General features: G+C 41.7%; 1 protein-coding gene across 15 annotated transcripts in view; it reads right to left on the reverse strand.

The window, feature by feature from the left end:
- Window positions 1-21,948, reverse strand: part of TRPC1 (transient receptor potential cation channel subfamily C member 1) — an 88,414-nt gene that overhangs the window by 3,718 nt on the left and 62,748 nt on the right. For 13 of the 15 annotated variants that reach the window (XM_008266183.4, XM_070071639.1, XM_070071637.1 and 10 more), the window contains 2 exon segments: window positions 1,977-2,152; window positions 397-598 (listed from right to left, as the gene is read on the reverse strand). In XM_008266183.4, coding sequence (XP_008264405.1) covers window positions 397-598; window positions 1,977-2,152 — 378 coding nt within the window. 15 annotated transcript variants of the gene reach the window in all.

A 21,948-nucleotide genomic window follows, 5' to 3' on the forward strand; every position in this document is an offset into this window, starting at 1 on the left:
AATTTTTAAATGATACTATTGTAATCTTTTGTTATCCTATCTACGGCATACATTTAATCTGATCTGAAGAGAAACATAGCACTTTAAAGGGGACAAACACTGAGGCCAGCATTGTGGCACAGTGGGTTAAGCTGCCACCTGAAATGGCAGCATCCCATATGAGCGATGGTTGAAGTCTCTGCTAATGTGCCTGGGAAAGCAGAGGAAGATGGCCCAAGTACTGGGGCACCCGCAAGCATATGGAAGACGCTCCTGACTTCAGCCTGGCCATTGCAGCAATTTGGGGAGTGAACCAGTGGATAGATTTAACTCTGCTTCTCAAATAAGTAAGTAAACCTTTAAAAAGTAGCTTCACATAAGAGTCTATTAAAAATAGATAAAAGGACAAACACTTACTGCTATCAACTGAAAGCTTTTATGAAGCATGGCCACCAGCAGCTTGGTAAGCACAATCACTACCACAACATTGTATGTGCCAACAATAACAGCTCCAACAAAGGACTGCAATTCTTCTCCATAACTAAACCTTGTGACAAAGATTGCCACATGTGCTAAGGAGAAAATATACCAGAACAAAGCAAAGCAAGTGCCGATGAATCTGTAATGACAATCACATTTCTGTTAAAGAAGTTTGATAAATTAATTAGCAAAGTTGAATTCATATCAAAATTATATAAGACATAATCCTCAAATATTTGATAAAATAAATGAGGCTGATCTCCACAGCACAGGTATGTCTTACTTTAAATGAGGACATAGACTCAGAAGAAGATAAATTATTCCTGTTTAACCTTTTGCTGGTTTTTTTTTTTTTTTTTGCATATTCTCAATCTAACCGCCTATATGATGGAGTTTGGGTGTTTGTCCTTCCTCCACCCAAATTCTTCCGATGACTCTCAATCTCCACGGCCCAACACCCAGACGAGGCTTACCAAAGTCCTACGTGATCCCATTACCTACCACTCTCCCTCTGATTCACCACAGTCCAAACACACCATCCACCTGGCTTTCCCTGGATCTTGCCAGTTGTTCCTCCTCTTCTGGGCCTTTGCTTTGCTATGCCAGCTGTGAATGCTGTTCCCCCAGATACCTTCTTCCTAGCTTGCTCCGTCACCAGCATTAGGCCTTTATTTGAATGTCATCTCTTCTGGGCACGCCTTGGTCCTCTATCTAAAACTGTACCCTCTCTTATATATACCCCCTAGACCAAGCTTTATTTGTCTTGTTAGCCCATATCACTAATAGATGTATTTCATGTATTTTTTTATTAGCTGTATTATCTCACTGGAATGTAAGTTCCATTAAGGAATGTGGTTCCTTAATTCATTCAGTATTTAAAATAACATCTGGCATATGGCATATGTTAAATGAACACTTATTTATTTCATCTTATTTTAAAAATAAGATGACACACAAAGTATCTCAAGAATATGGCACAAACATAAGAAGAAAGTTTCACACCTTTTCTCTATTGTTTTATTTAAAAATAAAAATTTTATTTAAAAATAAAAAATTGAACTGGTTGTTCAATTCTTTGATACATTAGAGAAAAAATATTCACGAAGTTCTAATTATTCTCAATTCTAATGCCCTCCTAAGTAAAACTGAAAATGTGAGAGAGTTTTCAGTTTTATCAACTGAGTGTTACTGACGTTCAATGTCCGAATGGCAGAGATACTGAACATCTTGCAATATACAGGCCTGACAAAGAATTGTCCTGTCCCAAGTGGCAGGAGTGTACAAAATGCCAGGAGTTCCTCTGTTAAGACTGTAGTGAAGACAGTGTGATAGTTTGCACTTACTATTTAAGATTCTGCATGTAAAGATGTCACAGATTGATGAAAAGTAAACTTAAAAATATTAAAGTTTATAAATATTAGAAAGGTATTTCTTAAAGAAATCTGAAAGCTCCATTTCTGGCAGTACTAATTCATATAGAACACGAAATTGAAGAAGAAATTTTAAAAGACACTCACGAGTGGAAGGTGTCATTGCTTTGCTGTTCACAGAAGATGCCTACACAGTCCTTCTGTTCTTTTGGAGTGTAGCCTTTATCATACAGTTGTGTCAGTCCAATTGTGAAAGAAAACAAAACAAGGAGGAACATCCCAAGAAATTTTCCAAAATCTTGTAACATCTGTCCCATTGAAATCTGTGAAATATATTACACGGGTGTTCATTAAAATAACAGAAAGTCAAAGTCTTAAATTACCTTGTAACCAAAGGAAGACAAACATGAACACCAGCTACACCTTTCATTCCCTTTGAGGTATTTCAGCACTTTGAACACATCAAAGTTACAGTTGTCTAACAAAAAAAAAAAAAAAAAATCACTGCAGTTGTGTCAATACTTCAGTGTTGGATAGTCCATTCTTTAAACCTGGATCAGATCCACAAAGGACTGTGTTGCTATGGCGTAGAGGCAGAGGCATGGAGATATAAGGAAAGGCCTAATTTGCAAGAGATAAAAGGAAAATGCCCTGATCAAATGTAAAGGAAAATAAATGCTTAAAATTATACAGCTGCTTAAAATTTAAAATCTAACACAAAACATTTTTATATTTGTACATATTTTGAAATATAAAATCACGTTATACAAAATTTCTGCAACCAATTCCTACAGGACAAGTTTCTTCTTCAGGACTACCCTAATCTCTTTTGCCAAGGGGACCTATTTTGTTTCCTTTTGGGTCCATCATAAGAAAATATGCATGGCAAACCAAATTAGTGTGTCCCATGTTGAGTGTCTTTTATAATTTAGACATGTCTAAGTGCTTCTGAAAGCTTTATTTAAGTCCAATTTCAAATTCTTGGTGGTTAAAGGCATACATGACCTCTGTCATGGTGTAGCAGGTTAGGCTGCCATCTGCAACACCAGCATCCTAAATGCGTGCCAGTTAGAGTCACAGCTGTCCCATGTCCAATCCAGTTCTCTGCTAATGCACCTGGAAAAGCAGTGGAAGATGGCCCAAGTGTTCGGGCCTCTACCACCCATGTGGGGGACCTGGAAGAAGCTTCTGGCTTCTGCCTGGTCTAGCCCTGGCTATTGTAGCCATCGGGGGAATGAACCAGTAGATGGAAGATGTCTCTCTCTGTCCCTCTATGTAACTCTTTTAAATAAAAATTCTTTAAACTGGAATATAAATTTGTAGGATAATTTCATATAATTTTTTTTGACCCAGCAGTTCTATCCCAGGGAGTTTAGCCAATAGATAAGTACACAAAGACACATGTAAGGTTGGCTCTCCATTTCCACTGGTTCTGCCAGTGGATCAAAAATACTGGAGGAAAAATGTAATCTTTCTGCTGAACTGTTCTAGTAGTTAGACTGACAGCTGTGTTTGTGCTGAACAGGTACAGACTTTCTCCCTTTTTATTCTCTGAACAGTACAAGTGTAACTATTGTGGGGAGCAACTGGGAGCAACTCGGACTAGACTAAGTTACTGGAATTAAGACTTATTCTATGCATCTGCTCTCCCACAATATGGCGCTGGGAGAGGAGGAAACAGCTTCTACCCAGCTGCCTCCAGTTCAACCAATAAACAGCAGGACCTGCTCCTGATTGGAGGAGAGCAGCGTACTCGGCGTGTGGGTAGCAGAGTTGGGATTGGTGGAAGAGGACTATAAAGGAGGAGAGAGACGGCATGCACCAGGAACATCTAAGGGGAACATCTGAAGGAACACCTGTGCAGCCCCCGAGAGAGCCGGCCGGTGGTGTGCCGCTCCCCCGCAGAAGTGGGGAAAGTGGCAGGGGGAACCGCCCTTCCACGGAGATGGAAGGGACGGTAGCCAACCCGGGAAGGACCAGCAGCCAACCCGGGAAGGACCAGCAGCCAACCCGGGGAGGGCCGAGCAGACAAAAGAACAGCGCAGGGTCCTGTGTCGTTCCTCCACGAAGACGGGGAGCGACAACTATTTATACATTATTTACCTTATATTAAGTATTATAAATAACCCAGAGATGATATAAAGTACACGGAAGGATACACATCTTACATATAGGGACTGCAACATGTACAGATGGTTGTAGCTATTGGGTCTTGGACCCAATCCTCCCCTGGATGCCGAGGGAAACCTGTATATATAAGGATGCTCATCACAGAATTGTTACATATAGCAAAAATTTTAGAAATCCTAAATACTATTTTTAAAGAATGAAGTATATATATGCTGGCATGGAAATATGAGCTTACAGGGTAAACAGGGTTTTCTAAGACAATTTTAGTTTTTTTGCTTTCTTATTTTTGAATATTTATTTATTTGAAAGGCAGAGTTACAGATAGAGGTCCTCAATCCACTGGTTTACCCTCCAAATGGCCACAATGGCCGAAGCTGGCCAGTTTGAGCCAGGAGCCAGGAACTTCCTCCGGGTCTCCCATGTGGGTGTCGGGCCCAAGCACTTGGGCCATCCTCTGTTGCTTTCCCAGGCACATCAGCAGGGAGCTGAATTTGAAGTGGAGCAGCTGGGACTCAAACTATGGCCCATATAGGATGCTGGCACCACATATGGTGGCTTTACCTGCTAGGCCACAGCATTAGCCTCATAATTTTAGTTTTAAAATTTTAGTCAAAAACAAAATTTTCAGTTATTTTCCTTTAAAAGTAGAATACTCATCTTCAGAACTTTAAGTGAAAAATAATCACTCTTTGTTTGACTTCTCTTATTAACACATTCTCTACAATGATGACTTAAATATTTAAATGGAGGGGCCATCACTGTAGTATAGTGGGTAAAACCGCCATCTGCGGAGCTGGCATCTCATATGGGTACCTGTTCATGTATCGGCTGTTTCACTTCCAATCTAACTCCCTGCTAATGGCCTGGGAAAAGCGGAGCAAGATGGTGCAAGTGTTTGGGTCCCTGCCATCCATGTAGGAGACCTGGGTAAATTCGTGGCTCCTGGCTCTGTTGTGGCCATCTGGGTAAATCAGCAGATGGAAGATCTCTTTCTCTGTCTCTCCCTCTTGCTATAACTCTGAAATAAATAAATCTTTTTTAAAAAAGTATAAATTAAGAGTCACAGATTTTTATTTGTGTAACACATAAATAGCTAGGCAAACACAACTGACATTTATGCCCCAGTATTACAGTTTAATTGGAAGCATTTATAAATTACAATAAAGCCCAGTTTGTACTTACAGGATAATCTAGAAAATGTTATGTCAAAGAAGTATATTCACTAAAATAAATCATTTAGTTTGACAAGGCTTGTACATCTTTATGTAAGTACAAATCAGTTTTGAATTAATGGAAAGCTTGTAGTATTTTAATTTTTTATTGACATAAAATATTTGTTTAATCTTTAGAACTTAAGTTGCTTGAGGAGAATTTTAAATGTTTCCTGTAGACATTATCATACAGATATTACATTTTATGTGCCAGCACCTTATAAATTCCCTGTGAAAATGTTGCTCTATTATGACAGTTATTTTTTTTTTAAGACAGAGTTACAGAGAGAAGTAGAGACAAAGAGAGAGGTCTTCCATCTGTTGGTTCACTCCCCAGATGGCTGCAACACTGGAGCTGTGCCGATCTGAAGCCAAGAGCCAGGAGCTTCCTCCAGGTCTCTCACATGGGTGCAGGAGCCCAAGGACTTGGGTCATCCTCCACTGCTATCTCAGGCCATAGCAGAGAGCCGGATGGGAAGAGGAGCAGCCGGGACTAGAACTGGTGCCCATATAGGATGCCGGCACTTCAGGCCAGGGCCTTAACCCACTGCACCACAGCACCGGCCCCTCACATTTCATCTTTTGATACAAAGAGAGGTTAGTTCATGTCCATATTGGGAAACTTTAAAGACTAATTGGAAATTCCAGAAATTCTGGTTTTAAGTAAAATGATAAAATACTTATTATGTATTTCAGATGCCAATTGTCTAAATAATAATAACTATCTACATTAAAGCAAAACAATACCTAATTGTTGGCTTATAACTATTTTGGTTTCTAGAGCCAGGCTAAGGAGCCTTCGTGACTCTCCAAGTACTTTTGTTATTTCTAAAGTAGTATTTTATAACTTTTCCTATTGTTTGTCTCCTGTAGCAGTCTTTAAGGTAAGAACCTATCTTAGTAAGATCCATAGCCTAGGCACATTAAAATGTTGATTACCCAACTACCTTTTTTGTCTTTTACCTAATTCTTTACCCCATTTCCAAGAACTAGAGTGTGGCTCCACATGTGTACATATGCACACACGCAAACACAAATGCATTCCCGCTGTCAGGTGAGGAAGGCTAGTATTACTCCATCTCTCCAAGTGACACAACTGAATCTCAGATTTATTGATTTGCTCAGGTAACAGACTAATAGATGGCAAAGGTGGGAATTGAATTCTTGCTTCTAATTCCTTGCTAGCTTTTCTAAAACATCACTTTGTGGTTTTATCTTTGCTCTCTCATTACATATTTGGAGCTGAGTACAGGACAGATTTAGTTCTCACATAACAGCTCCCACATACCAGATATTGCTGAAATAATATACAAATAGCCAAAAAAGACACAATTGTTAATAAGCTTCATTCACATGAAGTCTTGGTCAAACACTGTATGAGCTGGGTCTTAGTTTCCTGTTCTGTAAAAGGCATAATGAGAACAGCCAAATGCTGCATTAGATTTGTTTACATGCTATTCACCAGGATTTAACCCAATCTGTTTAATCCGAAACTCAGAGGGCAGGATTTGAGAATGTAGGCTTACCACGCTCCAGAGGGCATTCTTGGCTCCCACTACTTTAGGAATCTTTGGACTAAATGACCACTTGCCCTGAGCACTTTGTGCTGCTTTAAAAGAAAACTATCTATCCCTAAGTATACCTCAAAATGCAAAGCACCTGGACCTGTTCTGCTCTACTCATTAGTAATAGCACCTATGGGCTACTAAATTCAATCTCATAATTATCCTGCAAAATCAAATAACTGACTAGACATAAAGTATTCACTCATGTCTCAAGCACTACACTAATTTTCAAGTTTTCTTGATTCATTTTTCAGGTGTTCCATAGTTAATGAACTCAAAAGGGATGGAGGAATGAATGTAAAGATTTATGTAAAGCCCACCATGTGGCAGGTCCTCTGCTACACATTTTATAATATATTGACCCATTTAATCTTCACAACAGACATAAAAATGAAAGTTCAGAAAGAGATTAATAGTCAGTGACAGAGCAAGATTTTGAACCAAGCTACCAGAATCCAAAGAAATGGCTCACCCATTTGTAACATCAGTAATTCTAATAATTACACCAAACACAAAAGCAAGATATTTAGATAAAAATATGTTGGTTTTTCATAAATGTTAAGGCCTAAGAAGGCATGCAGACTCTCAGGGGCCCCCTTCCTTTAGTCTGCTTTGCTCTTCACTACCATCCCAAACTAATCCTTTCCTGAAATTTCTGCTTTAGGGATCCTCCTCAGAGCACCCTAATCAACTAACACGGGGCCTGCGGCTGAACTATCTGGAACCACATGATACGGCAGCTATCCCTAGCAAAGAAACATGTCTAGCGCCAGAAAGAAACATGCCTGCCATCCTGAATGATGTAGGGAGGGAAGGCACTTTGCAGAAGAGTAACGGATAGTACTTAAGACAATTCCCTTTTCCCTTCCTTCAGAGATGAAATGGCCTCTTTTCCACTTCAGTTTCTCTAAATGCGAGGCCTGAAGGGCGAGATCAACACAGCCCCGGAAAGACACTGGAGGGGGAGACTTGTTCTTTCCACAACAGGTTAAACAGGTTATCACAGAACCAAAGAAGTGATGGCAATATTTTATAAGGGGAAAGGGAAAAAAAAAGAGAGGAAAAGAAAACAGGCCCATCTGGCATGATAGCTCCTGCTTCATCACCCAGTTGTACAGAGTATGACAATAATGACTGAAAGTTGTAGGTTTCTCTTTGGATAAACCTTGGACTTGCGAGTTCCTTGAACAACAAGAGCAGAACTCCTGAGAGACCGCTTTCTCTCAAAGTCTTGCTTCTCTCCTCTGTCTTCCTAGACCTGTTCTACCCTCCACACGTTAACTGCCAGGGTAAGAACCATCTCATTACTTACAACAGCATGTGCCTTCAAATAATTACATACTGAGGAATTAAGGCATGTCAGCATTTCCATCTTTCTGAGACTACATACTTCTATTTCCAACTGAATTTTTTTTTTTTTTTTTTTTTTGACAGGCAGAGTTAGACAGTGAGAGAGAGAGACAGAGAGAGAAAGGTCTTCCTTCCTTTGGTCCACCCCCCAAATGGCCACTAAGGCCAGCGTGCTGTGCCAATCTGAAGCCAGGAGCCAGGTGCTTCCTCCTGGTCTCCCATGTGGGTGCAGGGCCCAAGCACTTGGGCCATCCTCCATTGCCCTCCCAGGCCACAGCAGAGAGCTGGACTGGAAGAGGAGCAACCAGGACAGAACTGGCACCCCAACCGGGACTAGAACCTGGTGTACCGGCGCAGCAGGCGGAAGATTAGTCTAGTGGGCTGCAGCACCGGCCCCAACTGGAGTTAAATTTATTTGCAAAGAAAATCCTGGCTTACTATTGGATTAAACTTCAGAGTATTTAAAAAACAATACTACAGGAGCTGCTAAAGTCAATGTAGCTACTGCTTCTTAGGATTTACAACAATAATAAAATTAACATTTATAGAGCATTTGGTATAGGCCAAGCATTGTTTGTACAGATGGTGTTTTTCCTTTTAAAAAGAGAAAGCAAGAATGAAAAAGAGACAAAGAATCATTGTCACTATAATGTTGAAAACTTAGATTACGAACATGTTCACGAATCAAAAGAAATCTTTGTGCTAGCAAGAAGATTTTGCAAATAGAACACTCTAGTTTATTATATTTGTCTTCCTAAATGAAATACTTTCACTGATGTCATTAGGTTCTGCTCTGCTCAGGTCTTAGAAGACAACGCCAATGGAAGATAAAACATGCCTGTCTCTTTTCGGGTTACAGTTTTAAAAACTTTGTTATTCTCTTTAACTGGTGAACAAGGGTGAGAATGATCATAAAATTCTAAACCATGGGCACCGCCTAACCTTTGTTCTTGGCTAGCACTATGCCCAGTGTCTGGTACCTTTCAAGCACTCAATAAATGTCTTTTATTTATTTATTTATTTTTTATTTATTTATTTTTTTTGACAGGCAGAGTGGACAGTGAGAGAGAGAGACAGAGAGAAAGGTCTTCCTTTGCCAAGTTGGTTCACCCTCCAATGGCCGCCGCGGCCGGCGCGCTGCGGCCGGCGCACCGCGCTGATCCGATGGCAGGAGCCAGGAGCCAGGTGCTTTTCCTGGTCTCCCATGGGGTGCAGGGCCCAAGCACCTGGGCCATCCTCCACTGCACTCCCTGGCCACAGCAGAGGGCTGGCCTGGAAGAGGGGCAACCGGGACAGAATCCGGCGCCCCGACCGGGACTAGAACCCGGTGTGCCGGCGCCGCAAGGCGGAGGATTAGCCTAGTGAGCCGCGGCGCCGGCTCAATAAATGTCTTAAGGAACAAGTAGGCTGTAATTGGCAGACCAGTGGGATCATACCTGGTATTCCAAGTCTTCCTCTTACAAATGGGAAGGAATCAAAGATATATACAACAGGATCTTGCAGCATGAGGAACCATTAATAGCAAATCTTCTGTTCTAAGCTATAAGCACTAACAGAGGACGCATTTGGGACCAGGTGGGAAAAAAGGGAGAGTTATGTGTTCATGTCTTTTTTTTCCTGACTAATCACACAGCTACCAGTGTTAAAGGTTGTTTAATTCATTTCAAACCTGTTAAATTCTTAAAGTCTGCTAACAGAAGTGACTGTACAATAAAAATTAATAAGGGAATCCTATTACTCTGTGTAAAGAAAACACTGAGAAGCAACTTAGTCCAGTGGTTAAGACCACTAACTCTAGAGCCAAATCACGTGAGCTGGAAATCCAGTTCTGCTACTTACCAAGACACATGACTTTGTGCAAGTTACTTAATGTCTCTATGCCTCAGTTTCTTCCTCTGTAAAATGGAAATAAGAGTCTGCTTCTTAGAATAAGATGTATGGATTAAATGAGGTAATAAATGTAAATAGAGATCTTAAAACAGTACTTGGCACATAACAAGAGCTCAATAAATGTTCTCTGTTACCATTGCTATTACCATGACTAGGTTTTCTCTTCATGCCTTTTTTCTTTAAAATATGAAACATTTTGATTTATGCCCAACCATGATTCTGATGTCTGAGGAAATGGATTAGCTGACATCCCTCACAAAAGCAACAGAATGAACTCCAGGTTGGTCTCTGGAGGCAGGCAAACTCTGCTCGAAACCTTGACTCTCCCACTTGCTAGTTATATGAACTACTCAACCTTTCAAAACCTTAGATTCTCCATATGTAAAATGTAAATAATAAAACAATGGATATTAAATAAGTAGAAAACACTTAACACAGTGCCTGGTCCACACAAAATGCTAAATAACTGTTAGTTGCTGTTATTATTTTGAATAAGCAGCTATAACAATTAGAATATAGCCCTATGTCTCACACACTCAGCAGTTATCTTGACTCTGCCCCATTCAAGCCAGTTTTTCAATTCAACTGACAAACATTAGGTGATTACTATGGCAAAGCAATGACTAAAGTAAAGATGAGAAAATTAAGATATATTCCCCATCCTTAGGAAATTTTTAATTTAGTAGAAACAACATAACCTTACAGTTTAAGACAAATTTAAATGGTAAAGGAAGTGCTCATTAGAGGTTCAACGTATTAATTCCTATGATGTATTCATTTGAGAGTGGAGTGTAGGCACAGACTTTTTAGCAGAGGGGACTCTGCAGCTGGCACATGGTCTCTCTCCCTGAAACATACTACATTCACCTCCTGTGGGGAGCAATCCGGACTAGACTGAGTTACTGGAATTAAGACTTATTCTATGCATCTGCTCTCCCACAATATGGCGCTGGGAGAGAAGTAAACAGCTTCCGCACAGCTGCCTCCAGTTCAACCAATAAACTGTAGGACTTGCTCCTGATTGGAGAGCAGCGTACTCGGCGTGTGGGCAGCCGAGTTGGGATTGGCGGAGGAGGACTATAAAGGAGGAGAGAGACGGCATGCACCAGGAACATCTACGAGGAACATCTAAGGGGAACATCTAAGGGGAACACCTGTGCAGCCCCCGAGAGAGCCGGCCGGCGGTGTGCCGCTCCCCTGCGGAAGTGGGGAATGTGGCCAGGGGGAACCGCCCTTCCACGGAGGTGGAAGGGACAGTAGCCAACCCGGGAAGAACCAGCAGCAAACCCGGGGAGGGCCGAGCAGACAAAAGAACAGCGCAGGGTCCTGTGTCGTTCCTCCATGAAGAGGGGGAGCGACACCTCCTTTCCATTCACCCTTCACGGCTACATTCTGATGTCACTTCTTTCCTAACAACGCTCCATCTCCCTACTAATTCAGACCCTGGGAGGCAACAAGGGATGGCACAAGTAGCTGGGTCCCTGCCACCTCGTGTGAGATCTGGATTGAGCTCTGACTCCCAGCACGACCATTACAGGCATTTGGAAGTGGAATAGCAGATGGGAACTCTGTCTGCTTCTGTCTCTCTGTCTCTCAAATAAAACAAAAAACCATGTTTTTGAAATTTCAAGAAGATATGGCAAGGACATTCCAAACTCGGTAATAACATAAAAAATGACATGGAATTGGGAAACCACAGGATATGTGTGTGATATTAGTGACTGAGATTGGCCTCCCAAAAAGAAGTTATTTTGGGAAGGAACAAGAGATGCGTACAATGAGAGACGGCTAGAAAGTAAGTGGGGTCACATGGTAGAATGTCACCTTCTAAAAGCTGTTCTGAGCTTCAAGTCTGCCTACAAAATAAATTACAAATGTAATGAATGTAATAATAAAATGCCATGTACTAGTAAAAAAAAATCTACCCCCTGCTGAATATAGGATGACTTTATATATTTTGCTGTAATATAATCCTAAGACCTTAATTTGCCTGGAAGGGTACCAATTTACATGTTTTTCCAACTTAATACTTAAAGCATCTTTTCTATTCTCCAACATGTCTCAATTTTGATGATGAACTACGGTCCTTCAAACTAGGAGAAATCTGTATCCCCATTGCAGGTTATAAAATTAGTTAAAATAAAAGTCCATCCATTTCTAAATCTGTAAAGATTTGGAAGGAAACGTGTTAGTAACTAGAGATAAATTAAACAATCAGCAGCAGTAAACATATGAACATATTATCTGACATAGTCTGTTTTGTACTTGAAAAGGAAAAAAGTTGCATTTTTGCTAAAGCAGTTAACAATTTATCAGGAGTGTTCTTTTGTACTTCATTTACTTTTATTTCCATAACTAGATTGCTTTGAGTTCCTTACTAAGAACAAAACTGAAAAATTTTAAAAGAAAGTTTCTATATAATTACTTTAGAATAATATAGCACAACTATGTAATACAAATCTGTCATGTTAATAACACTACATTGGGAAGCAGATTTTTTTATTCTAAAGTTTCTTTCTGAAGTGAAATCATCAAGATGGGAGAATAGGGAGTCCTAGACTGCCCTTCCCTCGCAGACACACCAACATAATAGCAACACATCAATCAATTCCCTTTGTGAGAAACCCAGAAATTAGCTAAAAGCTCTTGTATTCTGAGTGAAAAACCAGAGACATTAAAACCAGTAGGAAAAGCGGAGGTACTCTCTTGCCAAATCCCCAACCCTGGCATAGTGCCAAATGACCAGAAGGACCTGCACCCCCACCTCCACCCCAGCTCTCAGCTTCTACAAAGAAAGGAGTTGGGCTGCATATTTAGTGCTAACTTCTCTACGAGCTACATACACAAAGGACTGGCCCCTAACTCACCTGTCTGAGAGCTGAAAGAACCTGGCATATGCTAGTCTCTCAAGAGTGAGAGGGAAAAAGCAGCTGTTAGAACCAGCATTCAAGCAGTCTTCAAAATCCCATTTTCCAGCTCCCAAAGGAAGCAGATAATTATCCTCATTCCAGTTCTTCACCCAGGAGTGATGGAATTGGACTACCTGGTGATGGAATTGGACTACACATCTAATACCTCATTTTTTTTTAGGTGCTCCCCATGGGACTGGTTTGTATCTTGTGTGTGTCAGAAAACTGACAGAACCCACTATACGCTGGTCTTCTGGTAGCTAGAGAGAGCCAAAAGGAGGTTTGAAATTTTGGGCAAGAACTTTTAACAGTTCTTCTCCTCAGCTCAGCAAAGTCTGAATAGGTGGAAAACCCTACTTTCCAGCTTTCCCCTAAAAAGGCAAAGAGCTGGACTATGTCCCCAGAGTACCAACTGCTCTGGGAGGTCCCTGAGGGACTGACTCCTGCCATCCCTGTCTTGGGCCACTGATGGAACTTGACAGTTGCTAATTGCCTGGAGGCTGCTAAGAATAAAGTGATGTCTTGAGCTAGCATGAAGGTTTGATCTCACGGCAAGTTGACTGAAGAGGGTGTTCTCCTGCACATGGCCAATCTAGAAAGACTGAGGCAGGGGAAGGAGGCAGTAGTGCTTATTTCTACTATATAGACACCAACACAAAGAGGCAAGAAAAAGGAAGAAACAGGAAAACACAATTTAAGCAAAGGAACAAGGCAGAACTCCATGAACCAATTCTGAGACACAAATAAATGAAATATCTGACAGAGTATACAAAATAACCATCATAAAGTAGCTTAGTGAGCTGAGGACAATGAATGAGCAAAGGGAGAATTTTGATAAAGGAATAGAAAAACTTAAGCAGCAGCAAACAGAAATCCAGAATTTGAAAAATACAATAAGTGAACTAAAAAAATTCAACAGAGAAGTTCAATAGGACTGTAAATCAAGGAGAAATCAGAAAATTAAAACACAAGTCAATTGAAATTATCCAATCAAAGGAGCAAAGAGAAAAATAGAGTGAAAAGGATGAAGACAGTTAAGAGATTTATGGACACCATCAAAAAGACTGACATAGGCTTTATGGGAATCCTAGGAGGAGGGAGAGAGAAAGGTCCAGAAAAATTATTGAAAGAAATGGTTGAAAAAGGAGTTATTTTGGGAAGGAACAAGGGATGAGCACAGCTCTCTAGCTATGGGGGATTCTATGTGGTACACAGAAAGCTCCCCGTCCCCAACACTGCCACAGAGCAGCAGCGCTAACTACAGTATTCCACAATCCTCACTGACTTTAAATTCAGTCACACAGAAAGCAGACTCGGGTGGGAGCAATTGCTGTTTCCAAAAAAGGAACCCACATTGCTTCTCTCTGCTCAAAGCACCAGACCCAAGCTGCTGCTGCTGTACAGCCACAGTTAAACTCCATTCTGTCTTAGGGACAAAAAGCAGCCCCACTGCTACCAGAGCGGAGCTAGGGTGCTTCCCAAGGAAGAGACCATGGCCTTCTCAACCTGCAGCTGCGAGATTGCTGGGCACAAGCAAGCTCCAGAGCCACTCTTACTCTGTGTTCTGGGGATGTCCCCCTCTGCTCCTTGGGGCAGCTCTGAGGACCAGACCTATGGAAATCCTTTTTGTATCTCTTAGCAAAGGGTGCTGGGTGGCGAGGGTACAAGCCCTAGTATCGGCCCTGCATGCCCTGTGGGAACTGGGAGCAATCCATTCTGTTGTCTGCAGCTCTGGCACTGTGGCTATTGGGGCTACAATCTCTGGGGTAACCAGCACTCACTGTGGGACCTGCAGGGCCGCAGGGCCTTCTTTGCATTCCTCTGCTTCAAGTTGGTGGCTGTCAGTATATGATTCTTGGCATAAACTGCACTTACCCTGTGAGACCTGGGTAAGGACCCCACTGCACTTGCTGCCATAGAACTGTGTCTGTTGGTTCTATAAGTCCTAGGGATACCTGTTTCTCCCCACCCGCCTGCCCCACGCGAAAGCCTGGGGAGGCCCCACCTGTGTTTCACTGCTCCAGGCCTGCAACTGCACAATCCCTAGTACAACCTACAATGGCCATTTGGGATCTGGGTAAGATACCCACCAAGTCCTACAGCTCTGGGACTGTGACTGCTGGAGCTATATTCCAGAGAGTTATCTGAGTCCACCTCAAGGGACCTGGGTAAGGACCCCATTGCATACTGCAGTTCTGGGTTTGTTCTGTAAGTCCCAGGGACACCCATGTTCATCCATGGGGCCTGAGGAAGGCCCTATCTGCATCCCATGATCCAGCCTTGCACTTGCCAGTGGGGAATCCCCAGCATAACCTATAATCAATCTGTGGGATGTGTATAAAGCACCCTCCAAGTCCTGCAGCTCTGGCACTGAGACTGCTGGAGCTATAGTCTATAGTCACCTGAGTTCATCCTGTGAGAAGTGGGGAAGACTCTATCCGCATTCACCTACAAACCGACTACCTAGAAGAGATGGATAAATTCCTAGAAATAGAAAATCTGCCCAGACTGAATCATGTTCAGAAAGTCTGAACAGACCCAGAGCTAATGTTTAAATCAGTAATTGAAAATGACCAAGAAAGAAAAGTCCAGAAGCAGACAACTTCATTGGGGGATCCTACCCATTCTTTCCAAATGCTTCCAAAACTCGAAGGGTAGGAAACACTTCCGAAATCATTTTACTATGCCAACATTACCCTTACATAACAGCTAACAAAGACACTGCCCGTAACCACAGGGCAATCTCCCTAATGGGCAAAGATACAAAACACTCACCAAAATACCAGCAAACCACTCAACACCTGAAAAAGCTCATACAGCTAACCATCCCAGGTTGTAAGAAAAAATCAATCTGATACACACTGACAGAATGAATGACAAAAATCAGATGATCATCTCAACAATTAGAAAAAATTTGGCCGGCACTGTGGCTCAATAGGCTAATCCTCCGCCTTGTGGCGCCGGCATACCGGGTTCTAGTCCCGGTCAGGGCGCCGGATTCTGTCCCGGTTGCACCTCTTCCAGGCCAGCTCTCTGCTATGGCCTGGGAGTGCAGTAGAGGATGGCCCAAGTGCTTGGGCCCTGCACCCCATGGGAGACCAGGAGAAGCACCTGGTCCTGGCTTCAGATCAGCGCGATGCGCCAGCCGCAGCGCCACCTGCGGCAGCCATTGGAGGGTGAACCAACGGCAAAAGGAAGACCTTTCTCTCTGTCTCCCTCTCTCTCTCACTGTCCGCTCTGCCTGTCCAAAAAAAAAAAAAAAAAAAAAAGAAAAAGAAAAAAAATTAATAGCCTTTGAGTCCTACCTGTTACATTTCTGATCCAGATCCCTGCTAATGGCCTGGGAAAGCAGTGGAAGTTGGCCCAAGTGTTTGGGCCCCTGTATCCACATGGGAGACACAGAAAAAACTTCTAGCTCCTGGTTTTGGATTAGCTCACCCTGGGCTGTTGCAGCCATTTGGGGAAACATACAGCAGGTGGAACACCTCTCCCTTTGTCTCTCCCTGTCTGTAACTATGCCTCTAAAACAAACAATTTTTTTTTTTTTTGACAGGCAGAGCGGACAGTGAGAGAGAGAGACAGAGAGAAAGGTCTTCCTTTTGCTGTTGGTTCACTCTCCAATGGCCGCTGCAGCTGGCGCGCTACGGCCGGCGCACCACGCTGATCTGATGGCAGGAGCCAGGTGCTTCTCCTGGTCTCCCGTGGGGTGCAGGGCCCAAGCACTTGGGCCATCCTCCACTGCACTCCCTGGCCACAGCAGAGAGCTGGCTTAAAACAAACAAATTTTTTAAAAATCTTTTGGTTGATCAATTTAATCTATTTACATTCAAGGTTAGTATTGCTAGATAAGAACTAAGACCTGTCATTTTGTTGATTCGATAATAATTCTACCTGCTCTGTTAGTAAATTTGGTGGTATCATGTGTTTTCATGATGTGTACTTCTAATGCAGGACACCCTTCAGAATTTCTTATAAGGCTGGTCTGCTAGTGATGAATTCTGTTTTTGCTTAATCTGAGAAATACTTTATTTATGAAACTCTCCACAAATTAGGTATAGAAGGAACATTCTTCAAAATTATGAAGGCTATATATCATAAGCCAACTGAAACTGAAACCATTTCCCCTCAGATCTGGAATGAGACAAGGATGTCCACTTTCACCATGCTCATTCAATATAGTACTGGAAGTTTTAGCAACAGCAATTAGAGAGGAGAAAGAAAGGGCATCAAAACTGGAAAAGAGGAAGTCAAATTACCCACATTTGCAGATGACAAGATGTTGTACATGGAAAAACCTAAATACTCCACCAAAAAGCTATTAGAATTGATAAAACAATTCAGTAAATTTGTAGGTTACTGCAGTTTTGTATGCTACTCTTTTTTGTATGCGAACGATGAACTCAGAGAAAGAAATCCCATTCACAATAGCCACAAGAAAAATCAACTTTTTAGAATAAATTAAACCAAAGAAGTGAAAGATCTTTACAACGAAAACTATCAACTATTTATGAAAGAAATCAGACACAAAAAAGTAGAAGGATATTCCTTGCTCATAAATCGGAAGATTCAACATCATTAAAATGTCTGCACTACCTAAATCATTTTACCAATTCAATGTAATCCCTATCAAAATACCAATGGCATTCTTTAGAGAGTCAGAAAAAAAATCCTAAAATTCATATGGAATCACAAAAGACCTATAACAGCTAAAGAAATCCTGAGCAAGAAAAACTAAACTGGAGGCATCACAATACCTGATTTCAAAGCATAATACAAAGCTATAGTAATTAAAACAGCATGGTGCTGACATAAAAACCAATACATAGACAAATAGAACAGAATAGAGAGCCCAAAATTAATCCACATATATACATCCAACTGATTTTTGACAAAAGTGCTCAGACCATACCGTGGAGTAATGATAAACTCTTCAACAAATGATGCTGGTAAAACTGGGTGTATACATGTGGAAGAATGAAATTGGATCCATACCTCTCACTGTGGGGAGCAACTCGGACTAGACTGAGTTACTGGAATTAAGACTTATTCTATGCATCTGCTCTCCCACAATATGGCGCTGAGAAGGGAGAAACAGCTTCTACACAGCTGCCTCCAGTTCAACCAATAAACTGTAGGACCTACTCCTGATTGGAGGAGAGCAGCGTACTCGGCGTGTGGGCAGCCGAGTTGGGATTGGCAGAAGAGGACTATAAAGGAGGAGAGAGACAACATGCACCAGGAACATCTAAGAGGAACATCTATCTGAAGGAACACCTGTGCAGCCCCCGAGAGAGCCGGCCGGCGGTGTGCTGCTCCCCTGCGGAAGTGGGGAATGTGGCAGGGGGAACCGCACTTCCACGGAGGTGGAAGGGACGGTAGCCAACCCGGGAAGAACCAGCAGCAAACCCGGGGAGGGCCGAGCAGACAAAAGAACAACGCAGGGTCCTGTGTCGTTCCTCCACGAAGACGGGGAGCAACATAATGGTGCCGTGACTCGGATATGAAGCCTAGGCAGGGTTTAGTGTCGTTCCTCCACGAAGAGGGGGAGCGACACTCACCATATACAAAAAGCAATCAAAATGGATCAAAGACCTAAATTTAAAACCTGAAGCTATGCAGCTGCTGAAAGAAAATGTAGGGGTTGGCCGGCGCCGCGGATCACTAGGCTAATCCTCCGCCTTGCAGCGCCGGCACACCGGGTTCTAGTCCCGGTTGCCCCTCTTCCAGGCCAGCTCTCTGCTATGGCTCGGGAGTGCAGTGGAGGATGGCCCAAGTACTTGGGCTCTGCACCCGCATGGGAGACCAGGAGAAGCACCTGGCTCCCGGCTTCGGCCGCAGCGGCCATTGGAGGGTGAACCAACGGCAAAAGGAAGACCTTTCTCTCTGTCTCTCTCTCTCACTGTCCACTCTGCCTGTAAAAAAAAAAAAAGAAAAGAAAAAAGAAAATGTAGGGGAAACACTCCAAGACACTGGTGTAGGGGATGACTTCTTGGATAGGACCCCCAAAGCACAGGCAACAAAAGCGAAACTAAACACATGGGACTACATCAAACTCAGAAGCTTCTGTACAGCAAAGGAAATGCTCAATAGTGTGAAAAGACATCCAACAGAATGGGAGAAAATATTTGCAAACAACCTATCTAACAAAGTATTAAATCCCAATTATAGCAGCAACTGAAAAGTGAAGGGGGCCGGCACTGTGGCATGTTATGTAAAGACACTGCCTGCAGTGCGGGCATCCCATATGGACACCCTGCTCAAGACCCAGATGCTCCACTTCCCATCCAGCTCTCTGCTATGGCCTGGGAAAGCAGTGGAAGATGGCCCAAGCCCTTGGGCCCCTGCACCCACATGGGAGACCCAGAAGAAGCTCCAGGCTCCTGGCTTTTGATAGGCTCAGCTCCAGCCTTTGCAGCCATTTGGGGGGGTGAACCAGCAGATGGAAGGTCTGTCTCTCTTTCAGTGTGTCTCCCTGTCTGTAATGCTGCCTTTCAAATAAATAAATCTTTTTTTTTTAAAGTGAAGACCTGACTCTGACTCAACAGTTTTAAGAAATAGATAATTAACTAAGAAATTGAAGCAATTTTTTCCTATAAGTTCAGTCAACAATATGGTTACTACAGCTCAGTCAACAAATATTTCGTATTTTACTTCATTCTTTTTGAAGTATGGGCTGTGTTATTTTATAAACATTGCTGACTCATTATTTATTATGTTTTTATTTAAAAGTGACATGTACATAGTACAGTACATTAATTAAATCAGAAATTGACTCTTATTTTCCTCTTCCTTAAAAAAATTACAGCTCTATGGAGGTAAACTATAATAAACCACACATATTTAAAGTATCTAATTTGGGGGGCCAGTGCTGTCGTACAGTGTTTGGTAAAGCCGCCACCTGCAGTGCCAGCATCCCACATGGGCGCTGGTTTAGGACCTGGCTGCTCCACTTCCGATCCAGCTCTCTGCTATGGCCTAGGAAAGTAGTGGAAGATGGCCCAAGCCCTTGGGCCCCTGCACCCACATGGGAGACCCAGAAGAAGCTCCTGGCTCCTAGCTTTGGACTGGCACAGCTCCTGCCATGGCAGCCATCTGGGGAGTGAGCCAGCAGATGGAAGACCTCTCTCTCTCTGCTTCTCCTTCTCTGTGTAACTCTTTCAAGTAAATAAATCTTTTTAAAAAATTTAAAAAGTATATAATTTGGTGTTGACACACGCATATATTATATTAATGAAATCATCACCACAATCTATGTACTAAACATACCCATCACATTTCTCTTTTTAGTTATTTTATCTAAATCCTTCACATTCCACATGAATTTTAAAATAAACCTGTTATTTTTATGAAGATGTTTCTTATTTATTTATTTGAAATCAGAGTTACAGAGATAGGGAGAGAGATCTTCTATCCGCTGGTTCATCCCCCAAATGGCTGCAACAGCCAGGACTGGACCAGGATGAAGCCAGGAGCTGGGAATTTCATCCAAGTCTCCCACATAAGTGGCAGAAGCCCAAACACTTGAGAGTAATCTGCTGTTGCTTTTCCCAGGCCATGAGCAGGGAGCTGGATTGGAAGTGGAGCAGCTGGGATACGAATGGGCGCCTTACTGGATGCTGGTGTTTCAGGCTGTGGCTTTACCTGCTACGCCACAATGCTGGCCCAAACTTTACTAATTTATGTCTGCTAAAATTTTGATTTAAATTGTTACATTATAGATTAATTTAAAGAGAAGCGATAGCTTAATTACATTGAGTATTGCAACAGCAGCACTTTGTGATTTTATGCAAACAGGTCTTTCATGTTCTTCTGTCAGATATATCCCAAAGTATTCTATCTTCTTTGATGCTATTATAAACAGCATATTTTAATTTCAATTTCTGATTGTTGTTAGTATATAGTATATACAACTGCTATTTGTATAATGATCTGGTATCCAACAATCTTATTAAAATCATGCATTACCTTTTTTTAAAGATTTATTATTTATTTGAAAGGCAGAGTTACAAAGAGAAGGAGAGCTTGTCTTTTTTCTTTAACATCTTGTATGTCTACTTAACATCCTGAACATATCTAAACCAATTATAATAGTTGTCTTAGCGTCCTTATCTGAAAATTCTATATCTGTGTCATTTTGGATAGGTTTTGGTGAACACATTTAAGTTACTTGGCAAAAATTTTATCCTTTCAGATCTTGCTTTTGAGATTTGTTTGGTAGAACAAGGGTAGTGTTATAGTCTAGAAGTAATTCTCTTCTCAGTATTCTACCCAATGAACAGTGTTTTGCAGGGTTTTCCAGTTTATTATAGGATGTTCCTGGTACGAATAGGTACCAACCTGGTCCTGTGATACTATTTGCATTAATCCTGCCAAATGGCTCTTTCCTTGCCCCTGGTAGCACCCTAGAATGCATATGATTGGTACTCTACTGAATAACCAAGGAAAACTCAAAACGCTCTCTTTATATTGCTCTCCTCTCTTTAGTATTCTTTTGTGCAAATTAGCATTTTTGGTCTCATTGAACTCTAAGATCTATCTCCTAAACCTAGAATTTTGTCAGGTTCTGATTGTACTTACCCATCCTGCACAATATCCTAAAAATTCTCACAAGGCAGTAATCTAGAGCAATCTTTTTTTCTCCTTCCTTAGAGATCCACTGTTCTTTATTGTCTGATTCCAGTTTCTTTTGAACTGTTGTTCATATATAAAGGTACAACAAAAAGTTTGTGGAAAAATTAAATTAAAAGATAAGTTTATTTTGGTGTAAATAACGTTTGAAATCTATGCACAGTATTTTTCATAATACTAGTTTTCCATGAACTTTCTGAAGACCTCTTACATGCATGGATGTCAAAGACACAAAAATAAATGCGTCTTTTAATTCCATTTCCCACAAACATTTTACGTCCTCTCATATTTTTCTGTCCCTTTTTGGTTGCTTCAGGCAAGAGAGCATATTTGGCTAGAAACAGAAGTTAGAAACTGACTCATCATTGCCAAACAAGTTAGAAATCTATGAAAAAAATTCCAGTATATAAACCTAGTGGTTGTCCATTTTCAGTTT

Source organism: Oryctolagus cuniculus, chromosome 4 (genome assembly GCF_964237555.1).
Source record: "Oryctolagus cuniculus chromosome 4, mOryCun1.1, whole genome shotgun sequence".
Taxonomy (NCBI): Eukaryota; Metazoa; Chordata; class Mammalia; order Lagomorpha; family Leporidae; genus Oryctolagus; species Oryctolagus cuniculus.